At 38.9% G+C, this 12,560-nt stretch overlaps 1 protein-coding gene across 1 annotated transcript in view; it reads right to left on the bottom strand.

Moving 5' to 3' along the window:
• Positions 1–11,758, bottom strand: part of UBE2E3 (ubiquitin conjugating enzyme E2 E3) — a 90,981-nt gene extending 79,223 nt beyond the window's left edge. The window contains exons 1-2 of the mRNA XM_004701468.3: positions 11,540–11,758; positions 9,736–9,786 (exon numbers count right to left, since the gene is read on the bottom strand). Of these exons, the coding sequence (XP_004701525.1) occupies positions 9,736–9,786; positions 11,540–11,733 (245 nt within the window). The 5' untranslated portion in view covers positions 11,734–11,758. The remainder of the gene's footprint in view (positions 1–9,735; positions 9,787–11,539) is intronic.
• Between the last annotated feature and the right edge of the window lie 802 nt (positions 11,759–12,560).

The raw sequence follows: 12,560 nt of genomic DNA, 5'->3' as shown, positions 1-12,560 counted from the left end.
TCCTAGTTCAAAGGCGTCAATCTTTGCAGTCTTCTTTATTCACTGCCCAGTTTTTACACACATATGAGGCCACTGAAAATAGTATGGCTAGAACCGGGTGCACATTAGTCCTCAGAGTGACATCTTTGCTCTTTACACTTTAAAAGAGGTCCACTACTATAGATTTGCCAACACAATATAGCATTTGATTTGACTGCGGTTTCCATGGGCTTTGATCATGAATCCAAGTAAAATTAAATCCTGACAACTTCCATATTTTCTCTGCTTTTCATGATGTTCACTGCTTACTGGTCCAGTTGTAATGACTTATTTTGCATAGATTCTGACATTTATTTGGCCTACTGTCCCCTTTTCAGAAAGAAAAAAAAACCCAAATCAGCCCTAGCTGGCAAGTAAAAACTTTTGTACTATACCCCAGAATACAAAATAAAAGTACAAAGATCTGCTTTCCCAAAATTCCCCTAGATTGTTCTGGTGCACTCCAGGGGACAGCATCACCCGCTTTGGGAAACACGGATATGAAGGTATCATCCATGTTGCGGACTGAAGTCTTTGGCATTCATCATTGAGTACTTCACCCTCTTCACTTTCGCCCAGCAAGGTTGTGTAGTCTGAATACCACAGGCTTCCTTTAGTACCATAGGTCCTTGATCAGATACTACCTCCTGAAATGGTCTAACATCACCTTAACTCAATGACTGTATTCCTCCCATCTTCTGATGCTCCCTGCACCGTTCAGTATTTTGCCTATTGAATCTTTCAATAGTTCAGCCAGGGTCTTGAGTTTTGCCTTTAATGCTTTCTAAGAAATACCAAGTGTGTTTGTTCTTCCTTTCTGGTATTCTAACTCAAGGTCTCTGCACACTTCTCCCACCCCCTTTGAAATCTTCTGCTCTGCTCTTTTACGTCATCATTTTTTTTGTTCCTTTCTTTTTAATGATGTTTTGCTTTCTTCACGCCTGGCACCCCTGATGCTGTCCCACAACTTTTCTGGTAATAGTACCTTTATAAAATGTGATAATTTCTAAATTCTGAAACATACCCAGCCTCAGAGGCTTGAATAAAAGTTTATGGACTCGTTAAAAATAAGAGACTAGATGTAATTAACTTCTGCAGTGCCTTGGTGAGAGAAACCAGAGGCAAATTAAGAGTAGGGCTTTCTATTTCTAACCTGACTTTGTAATTAACCTCAGGACCTCAGACTGGTATCTCAATCATTTCCTGATAATATTTCTTGACAGGTTATAGCCCAGTGCAAATGGTTTGCTCTCAGCTACTTTGCACAAGGTTGGCTATTCAAACCCACTCTGCAGTGCTGCAGAAGAAAAGCCTGGTGATCCTGTCATTTGATTGGGGAAAAAAAAAGCATCTAGGTGAGCCGTGTGTTAACATGATAGACCTGAGTCCTATAGTGTTTCCTCAGCTGTAATCTCTACCAAAGCAGATCAACACGCCTTTCTTCTGCTTTACCGCTAGGTGAGTTTGAACCACCAACCTTTTCGATTAGCAGCCAAATACAAACTGTCCCACTCAAGGACATCCCACAGTATCACAGCCCAGAGAACCTGATGAAATGTATTTCTAATCTTCAAGTACACAGTTACTTTGTGGCACAATGAACTCATTAAAGAACATCAATACAACCAGACTAAAGCTAGATTATAACCAACACACTGGCTGCCAAGGGGTCACCTCTCACCTGCAGGAGTGTCGAATTAGAAACCCCATGAGGGTTTTCAATGGCTGGTGTATTTGGGGGGAAGGAGAGCCTCACATTTTTCTCCCAAGGTATTTCTGGATGGACTTGAGCTTCCAAGTTTTTGGTGACCAGATGAGTGAGTGCAGGGACCTTGTGCACCACCCAGGAATTCCAAAGTTACATCATTGGGTGAATTAACTTGAAAAAATCAACTTGAAATGACCAAAAAGAAAGAAAAATATGACTATGAACATTTCTGGCCTAAACAAAACATAATTCAGCTGGTCCTGTGATCTCACATAAAGACAGCATTCCCATATACAATGTAAGATTTATATTGATTGCAAGGCGATGGTTAGTAGAAGGTAGAGAACCAGCTCTGAAAAAAGTTTGAGAAAGTACTGAATATGCATCATAAATCAGATAGAAGTCAGTAAAAAGTTAATCATCTAAAAAGAGCCAAGATATTTCAGAACAAATGTCTAGTGTAGGTTTTTCACCTCAGCACTCTTTGTTATAAGGAGCTGTACACTGCATTCTAGGGTACGTAGTATCACTGTTGGCATCTACTTACTGAACTCTCAGAAACCCCCAAGCACCCCTCCCCGCCAACACACATGCAGTTAAGTTATGTCAGGTAAAAAGTCTCCAGGAATTTCCAGTTATTCCCTGGAAAGAAAATTGGCACCAGTTGAGAACCATTTCTCTTGAGAGTTAAAGAAAGGTTAAAAGTTTAAAGGCATTTCTTTTCAGAGCTCTGAATTCTACTTTTTAAAATATATCATTAGAGATAAGAGTTTTGAAAATTCTAGAAAATAAATAATAGTATGGATATGAATAAATAAAATGTCAACAACAAACAAAAGTTCAGTCATGGTCATCAACAGGATAGGCCAGGACTGAACCAAGCTGAACCTGTTGAAAAGCTCTCTTTCTTTTCCAGACCCTAGTAAACTGTGCAAATACACTCTCTTGCCAAAAGTACTTCAGGAAGGAAAAGCAATACTCTAAGCCACAGAGTTCCAAACTTATTTGGTCTACCACCCCCTTTTCAGAAAAAAAATTATTCAACAACCTCCTGGCAATTATAAATTAGTTCTACTACAGCCTATAATCCAGGATACAATGGATGTACCTGCTTCTGCAGCCCCCCTGGATGTTCCAGGGCCCCACAGGGAGTGGTATTGCCCATTTGGGAAAACTGCTCTAGACCTACAAATGGTTTTATGTTTTCATCTCAATGTTATGGCGGAGTTAAGAATCGTGCATCAACTTCTCTCCTCTCGTTTGAAGGAGCCTTGATGCAGTGGTTCAGAACTGGCCGCGAAGGGTGCAGTTGGCAGTTGCACCCACCAGTCACTGCTCTCTGCGAGAAGGATGCGCAGCCTGTTTCAGTCACGGCTTGCAGATTTGTAGTAACCCCCATGGGGTAGTTCTACTCTGCCCTGCAGGGTCCCTCAGTCAGGATTGGCTCGATGGTGATGAGTCCTGTTCAGCTTCTCAATGAATGTCCCTGCACTATAAGCAGAAAAATCCTATTGCTCTACCTGGTAACTAAACATACCTTTCAGTTGTATAATAATTAAGTCAAAGACAAATAAGGCACCAATGAGTTAATTTACAAAAATGTGGGATGCAGAAAGGTTTTTCCCTGGGTTGGTCCCCCACAATATATGCCAAACCTAAGAACACATGGTCATTGACTACACACTTGGAGGTCAACTGCTTAGAGGTTATCTCCCTGAGGGTTATCAGACATCTACAGTAGTCAGACCTATTGTCCGTCCCACCCTAGGTGGGGCCCACTCCCTGTTGATAAGCCAACTCAAGGAGGACCAAGGTTAGGCTGCCATCTTGAACCTAGGTTCCACCCATCTTGTCACATGTGTACCCCTAGTGCTTCCCCTTCCTATTGCGTGTGCATCCTAGCTTGTCCCCTTCCTGTTGCACATATGCCTATTGTACAGCACCTTCCTGTGACATATGTGGTTACCTGTCATCAGGAGGGCTTGGGTGTCCCCAAAATGTATATAAGCTATGACTGGAAATATATTCTCTCTCTCTGCGTGGACCTGGCTGCTGAGATCATGGCCATCCGTGAGGTGAACAATTGTATGCCTTATATTATATGATGTCTCTTTAATTTTACCCCTCAATTACCCAACTGCCCCTTGGACCCGTTTGATTTTGCGGCCTGGTACCCCACACAGAAAGTAATGAACAATTTGAAGGCGCTACAAAGTAACCTACAAAAGCACACACATTTCATTCACCCTAACAGACCCATGACAAAATGTGGCCATTCTATGAGAGGGAAGGGAAAAGTTTCTTCATCAGTTATAAGCCCTCTACTACCCTGGCATCCATGGGAAAGTCATTAGGCTTTCTGCGCTTGTCAACTGCATCTTCTCAGTAAAAACTAGCTAAAATAATTACACTAAAAATTACAATGTGGAAAAAAGCAAATGTACAGGGTATTTCAGATTGGTCTCCAATCCAGCAGTATTATTTTGCCCAGAAATTCCATTTGTGTTAGTCTGAAGATTGCTATTCATTTAACAATCAAGCAAATTTTCACATACAAAGCACTTTGTAAAGCATCTCACTGCCATCGAGTGGGTGCTGACTCATAGCCACCCTATGAGGTGCTGCAGAATCCTATGAGTGGCCCCAGAAGTTTCCAAAACTCTAACTCTGGGAGTAGAAAGCCCCATCTTTCTCCCTGAGGGGCTAGTGGTTTCGAACTGCTGGCTTTTCGTATCACAGCCCAATGAGTAACCACCAGGTCACTAAGGCTCAGTGTGTGAAGCAAAAGATACAAAACAATTAAGATAATCTCTCCTTTCAAAAAACACTCTTATAGAAAACAAACAATAATCATATTACAGCATTAGTAATATCCAATATGTTAAAGCAAGTATTAGCTTACAGAAAAATTATTTCTAACTAATCATAAGCCATGTAAAATGATTAGTTATTCCCATCATTTTTGAGATTTATACTGATGCCAAATTTTTAAATGATTAATTTTAAAATTTATAATGAAGTTATCCATCTACAGATGACCCAAGTCGAGTTTCTATAATTTATCTGTCTTACAAACCAAGCTCTCCAATAAGAATTTTTTTTTAAAGTAAAAAGAGCCAGACTTTTTGAAAAGTTTAAAATAAAAGGTGATTAACAAGAAATCGTTTCAAAACTCCTCCTGTAACACAGACTAGGAAAGAATGCCATGTTTAAGTAATATTAGGCACATTACAACAGATTCTGAGGGCAACTAAGGGCAAGCCTGGGTGGTGCCACTCGATCAGCTGCTGAGAAGATAACCCAGAGATGCCTTGGAAGCACCTGGTTTTTAATGATCTGCTCACCACTGCTCTTGGGCTAATTTCCTTCCGCTTAAACTCTAAGGGTCTGCTTTTCTATGATCAAAAAAATGGCTGCTTGGCCCTTAATAAATAGGTGATACACCCATTAAGATGAAACTGTTCCTTTAGCAGGATGTTGATGTATCAAGAAACTGCCAGCAAGGGTGAGGGCATGCTGCTAACGGCCTCTCCAACTTTTAAGAGGCCCTGGCCATTTTACTGACCCAATTTACACGGTCTCCAAATTTTAGACTATATACATTTTTAATCCTCCTAACAATGCGGACATGGGGGTGAGCACCATAATCTCTACCTTACCAGCTGGAAGAAATTACAGGAAAGAACTAGTCCATGACCTAACTAAGGTAACACAGCTAATAAACGGCAGAGAATGTTTTTGAACAAAAAGCTAGCCCTAGTACCAATGTTCCCCAAACATTCATATTCATACAAATCATCTGGTAGTCTTGTAGAAAAACAGATTCTAAGATTCGGGCGTTGGGGAATCAGCAAAGTTAGCAGTTCAAAGACAAGGCGAATTTTCTACTCCTCTAAAGAGTTAATCTCGGAAACCCAAGGGTCAGGTCAATTCTGTACTATTGGGTCGCTAAGAATCAGAATCTACTCGATAGTAGTTGAGTTTGAGTTTTTCAAGTTTTATCAATCCCAGCAGTAATACGGATGCTGCCGGTCTGCAGATCATCCTTACAAAATTAAAATTTTAGTCTAAGCTACAGAGTAATTAAAAGTGGTGGTAACTTCAGGAGGTAGTTTCAACCACTTGCCAGTATTTTATTTGAAACTTACTTTATTATTTAAAAAGAGGGTAACAAAATTTTTAGTTTTAACATTGCCTGTTTTCAGGTTTTGCTAAGCAACCTTTATTAATGCTATAACAAGATACTTTAATATTCAAGTTTTTCCCACATCCAATATCTATTAACAAATATCCTTTGAATATTGACTTTTAACAGATTCAATGAGAATGTGATAAAGAGTATTTTCATATTTTAAAAAAATCAGGAGCTGATAAAAACTCATTATCTTAAAAAAAATAAAGCATTATCTTTCTGAAGTTTTGACAGTGTTCATTGATGGTTGAGAGGACAGACTTTGGGGAACAGAAGGAACATAAATGTCTTAAGACATCACTAACAATTCAAGTCACCAACTTTCTCTAAAAGCACACTTCCCTTTCATTCCCATAGGTATATATCAACTCTTTGTATGCTAATCCAAAACAGAGGATGCCAGTCCAGTACTGTACAGTGTCTAAACCAGAAGCCACTAAATGAATGTTACATGCCTGTTTAGGACACTTGGGCCCATGGCCTTCCAATACGTAATCACAGAAATACCATCAATCATTGGAAACAGCATCTTTACCAAACTTTTACCGGATATTATCACACAAAAATCTATATTATCAAAGCACATTCAAATATGTTTAAACACAGACAATTAATTGATTCAACAATTAAGTGTATCTTTTCAATAGTAGTTCAGAAGGTTAGCCCATGCATGAGCTTGTTAACCAAAATGTTGGAGCTTCAAGGCCACCTAGAGGTGCTTAGAAAGGAAGTTCTGGTCATCTATTTTCAAAGATCAGCCATGAAAAACCCTAGGGAGCACAGGTCTTTTCTGTGTTGGCAATGGCTTGATGAGAACTGGTGCTGGTAAAATCACCCTGGGTACACATTATACAAAATAGACAGTGATTAAAGAAAACTGTTTGTTAAACATTAAAAACGGATGTAGAAAGCAATCTCCCTATCGTGGAAAAATTATCAGTCTAATTATAGAGAATTTTGTTGTATTTCATTCAACTTTTCCCAAAATGTACAGATAACCAATTGCGTCACTGAAAAAGAATGAAATATGCCTGGTACTTTGTCAGACTTGTAAAAACCCTATTTAGAACCAGAATGGAATCCTGATTAAACTAAACAGGAAAGAATTATTAGCTTGCACAGGTCTCAGGCAGTAGAGCTCCTGTATTTTGAGGTTTATTAACATAGAACCCCATTTTTAATTAATAAACTTAACCTGTTCAATGTGATTACACAGGCTAACAGTCTCACCTGTGCACCAATGAACTGAATTTTACATATCTAACATGAAGGTAAAAATGTAATACAAATTCAGACTTGTCGGTCACAATCTAACATGCCTCCACTAAACACTTTAATACTGCAAATTCCTGCTAAGGCACAAGGACTGGGCCTTACCATTTCTCTTCTCTCTCTTACAAGGGGCCATCAATGATGGGCACGGCAGTTACAAACAAAAAAAGACAAGCTGGTAGACACTATACAGCAAGGAACACAAAATGGCCCTTAAGTGAAACACAGTATTGACCTATTAACTACATTGTACAATATACATGTTTATGCATAAGCGATCGATCTTCTTCCCGAAAGAATATGAAGTCACTTAAATAGAGCAATAAAAGCACCTGGATATTTTATGTGTTAAGCATACAGAAGAAAACTGCCCAAAAATAATAAGAAAGAACTTCTCCAGGTTTCTAAGATGTATATTTTTTGTTTGTTTTTTCTTTAATAGTTTACACAAAGAAACTCAGATGCTATAAAGAACTGGAGAATCACAAGACTTCGTAATAGCTGACAGTCACAGGTTGTTACAAAGGAAAGCTGAGATAGGAGTCTGGGTTATTATTCATAAGCAGTGCCAACGTTGTGCTATTTCACTAGTCTAATCACTCAACGGGATCCGTTATTTCATGGACTCACATGAAATCTGGTATATCATCCTGAGGAAAATAAAAGACTGTTGAAACTTTCTATTTAATAATAAGAACACACTTCTGAAAATAATCCTCAGTGACTTTGTGTGGAACTATATCCCTGGGTTGAACATGTTAAGAGTATTTCTTCAGCAGCTGCAACACTATACAGTTGCTTGAAGGGCACTCAACACATGTCTACAGGGCTGTCTCTAGATTTATGCACATGCCCTCGTTTGTGACATTTGTAGAAAACCAACCTTTCAAAAATGTTGACCTTACAGCAATTTTAAAACATTTAAAAGCCTTAAATTTGATAGATCTTTATATGTTTTATAGAAGGAAATGCTAGAATACATTCTCCAAGTTAAGTGATTCGCCCAGAGAGCAAATTTAACTTGACCTCCCTAAATGGCTACAGATTTAACACACCATTTAGAAAGCTGGGGAAAAATACTTTTACTTATTCTATAAAGTAGCAGTATTCGATACAAATATAATGCAAGTCACATATATAATTTAAAATTATTTACTGACCACATTTGAGAAAGCTAAAAACTGTTAAATTCATTTCTAAAGGATATTTTATATATCCAAAACAGTACTTCAAAGGGTAATAAATACTTTTAAGTATCAATGAAGCATTTTACTTTATTTTGTACGAAGTCTTCAAAATTCAATGTGTATTTGCACTTACAGCACGCATGCCTGGATTTGGAACAGCCACAATTCACACGTTCAATAGCCACATGTGACTGATAGAGCATTGGAGTCATAGTTTGAGGTCGGACACACCACGACCTGCTTACAATTAGTTTATACTCGTGTTTCCTTTTTACACTGAAATGCTGCGACTACAATACTTAGAGCAAAACTGCTAATTCACTGGATAAACCAGCATCAAATCACCTTATCAGAAAATCCAGTTAACACACAAAATAAAAACCAGTTGGATTATACTCTGTCTCAAATAAGCTTCAGAAATAGGTCTGATCATTACAAGTGAACAGAACTTACAACAATACCAAGGGTGACAGGTAAGTCAATAAAACACCTTTGTCTCAAACTATTAACACAGCCTGATTTTTAGCAGCCACTCTCATTCTTCTATGCAAACAAGATAAATTTCTCTAAACTGCAAGAATTTGACATGCTGTGTAGTCATGCTAAAAAACATAAAACTAAGAGGAACTTAAAAACAACAACAAAAAACAAACCCCAATAGAATACTTTTCATGCATCTTTCAGCAGTCAATTGTATTCTCTTTATATTCCACAGAAATTCATTCTTCTCCAAAATCCCAATTCTTTTACAGCTTTTCATACACATTTCAACCATTACTCACTAAGCATTTTTCCAAGTAATTAGGACATTTGCTTAAAATGTAAATAATTCCAGCAATGCATTCTCTAGAAAACAACAACTAAATCCATTAGCTTAGCACATAAAACCTGTCCTGAAGGCAAGTCACTGAATAAATCAGAAACAACTATATTCTTGTTTACTGCATTTACATTTTGTAACACATTCAGCAATCTCTAAATTTGGAAGGTCAGTTCAGATTGCACACGAGCTGTAACTTTAAAGCTTAACAAAATTTTAGAAGTTTCTGCAATGTACTTCAGGATATAACACACTCCACAGAAATACTGGAGAACAAAAATCAATTCATATGACTCTCAGTAAACAGAATAAAATCAGTTTTTGCAAGTCAAGCATGCATGCATGATACATGGAACAAACAGTATTTTCCCCCCTCTCAAATTTGTTTAATGCACCTTAGACAATTTTTGTTTAATCCATCTGCAAACCTGAAAAGCAGCAAATGTCGCTTCTTGTATCCCACACACATCCAGGGAGAAAACATTAATCTCTTGATATTTTTCCACAATTTAAAATCAAAACAACAAAACTGTCTTACCTGCAGTTAGGAGGAGGATCAAGAGTTATTTCAGCTAGCTCCTTCTGGATTCTGTTCGTGAAATGAAAACAGACAAACAGCATGTGAGGTAGTCTCAGGCACAACCGGGGAATTACACTGCCCTCTACCACCACACAGTTAAATGCAAGGCTGGCTCTGCCTTCAGTAATGCTAACATGGCTGCTTCCTCTTTGTTCTCAAAGGCATAACCCAAATCCCTCAACAGAAACTTTGCAGCTTTTCTTCTCACTTGCTGCTGCAAATAAGTAACTCGTTTTCACCTGATTTGGGAGCTAGCCCTTCACTATTACTCAGCAGAGGACCTAAAATATATTTTAAAACACTTTTTACCAGAAAAATTCTCTTTTCAAGCTTATATGCAAATGAGACAGGAAGGGAGGAGGGAGAGCACTAGAATATTTGACAATGACTTCAAGTCACTTTTACTGAGGTTAGAATTAGCGAGCTCCTGCAAGGACACAGGAATCGTTTTGATAGTATTTTATCTGGTCCAGAAGAAAAAAGTTCACAATTTACAAATATCTTTATCAAGGGAAAAACTTGCAAAGGACTCTTAGGTATTCTTATTTAATCTTACGTTTTTCTTAATCAGAAGTACAATGTTTAAGTGTAATAAATTGGGCAGGGAGAGGGGAGAAGGGTAATAAGATATATTAGGGGGGAAAGCTACGCTCTAATTTTACTCAAATGTAAATTGCTTTGAAAACTTAAAGATTGTTTAATATACGCTTCAACAAGACTATAACAAATGGAAAAGGGCTATACACTATTTTAAAGTGTTTTTTTTAAATAAAAACATGCTCAAGTTATAACTGCTTGGTTAATTACACATGAGGTGAAAACCTGTAAAAAATAAGAGCCCTTCAGAAGCACTACTGAGTGCAATATTTGATCAGTCTTTAGCCTTTCTTTGCCTTTTAGCTGTGATCAATGAAAATCAACAGAATGTCAATACAGACTAATTCGATAGATGCATTTGATGTATCTGGGCACTGACTTACTAGAGTTCGTGAACATTGCACAGCTACCACCACTGATGAGGAGTCCCACAGATAGTCTTTTTATTCCTCCATCGCAGATAACATATATCAACAGGAAACAAATGATCTTTCACTTATCCCAAAAACAAAATATGTTCCCCCTGCTGTTGAGCATTAATGTGTCAGGCATATCACCAAGTTTTAGAGGAAAGTAGCACCAGGGCAATGAAGGTTTTCAATAGCCAAGTGACATCTGGAATTGTACACAATTAACTTTGTAGTTTCACGTGCCATCGCAAGAACACAGTGGGGTGACCGAGATGGAAAATCTACCTGGGATGAATGACTTCAAGGTATGTTGTAAAACCAAAAACCATTTGTGGCACAGTTTTAAGTCTGTGTTCATATATCCACAAGGCCTGGGGTTTATCCATTTTCTAGCAAATGGGACCATTTCTGATCACCAGTGTCAATATCAATGAAGGTAACTATGACTCAAAAAGGCAGCATCCCACATTGATTGGACCATCAAATTTGGGTGGCTGATCTTCTTAATCTGCCAGTAGGTCAGCCAGATCTTCATTCTGGGGACAGGCTTGTTGAAGTTATCAAAGTACAGAACAAGTTTGCTTAAAACTAATTCTAAGGAGGTAGGGCTCCTTCACGAACCCCAAAGTGACAACTCAACTCTTTTGGGCAGAAATAAATCTGATCAGGAGGTAACTATTTCGGATCCACTGCCACTGATGTAAAACCAACAAAAGTGCCCTGACGGTGTGCTTAACCCTTCTGGAACATGGTACCTTTTAGCACTAGTGGATAACTTAGCGGTGGTTTTGCTAGAGAGTTTGGTGTTTTTCTTCTGCTGGGTGGCAGAAGGTTTTCTTTCTTCTTGTTCTTCGGGCTCCGGAGCGGCTGGGTCTCGCTGGTCTGCATCCGAACTCCCACTGCTGGTGCTGGGACTCTCATCATCCGACCTCTGCCTATCACTGGACATCTTGGTGGAGTTATTACTTGGAAAACTTTTAAGGAGAACAGAGGAGGGGAAAGGACATGTTAAAAAAAATCAATGAAATAAGCCAATGGCATTTTCTTAAAATTCCATTCAGATCGTCTTTTAATGAAAAGGCTTCCAAAGGGTTCACACGTATCAGACAGCAAGGTGACAGGGGAGGTGATGTGTCTCACTACGCCAGCCTTCAGGGATTTGTCCAACTCAAGTTGGAAAACCCACTCATTTTTTTTCCATCCCTTGGACAATCTATCAATTGTCTACTTTCTCAGAAGGCATGAAACATGCTCTGCCAGGGAACTTAGGCAACGAGCAGTAATAACATATGACACACTGTAAATAACAGATCTCGCTGAAAAATGTTTAAAAGTCACTAATAACGTCCAAATATTTACACGCTGACACTGGTCAACGCTACCCAATTGCCTTTCCGAGAGGAAAACATACCCTGTTAATCGCCCATATGCTTATTTAACGCGGCGATTCCTCCTCCGTGCACATAAAGGCTTTAAACCCAACACTTAGGAAATTTAAAAATCAACTAACAAGCTGCCCTAGCCGTTTCCCCCAGCAGCAGCCAAGATTCATCCGGCCAAGAGCGAGCTGCCACCCTGGGAAAAGCAGGATCCAAACTGCACCTTCTGCAAAGCTCCCGGCGCCACCAGGGTTCCTCGCTCAATTTTTATATCACGGACCGACATTTTGTCCAAAATAACGAGGAGGGGGGCGGGGGGAGGAGGGGGACAAAATCCAGGGGAAAACAAACAAACAAAGCCCCAAGAAGTGCAACAAATTTCCGCGCCCGCGGAGGC

Source organism: Echinops telfairi, unplaced genomic scaffold (genome assembly GCF_000313985.2).
Source record: "Echinops telfairi isolate 266 unplaced genomic scaffold, ASM31398v2 ScPeMD7_3;HRSCAF=10, whole genome shotgun sequence".
NCBI classification, from domain to species: domain Eukaryota; kingdom Metazoa; phylum Chordata; class Mammalia; order Afrosoricida; family Tenrecidae; genus Echinops; species Echinops telfairi.
The sequence above is the reverse complement of the archived record's forward strand: the minus strand, read 5'-3'. Positions and strand labels throughout refer to the sequence as shown.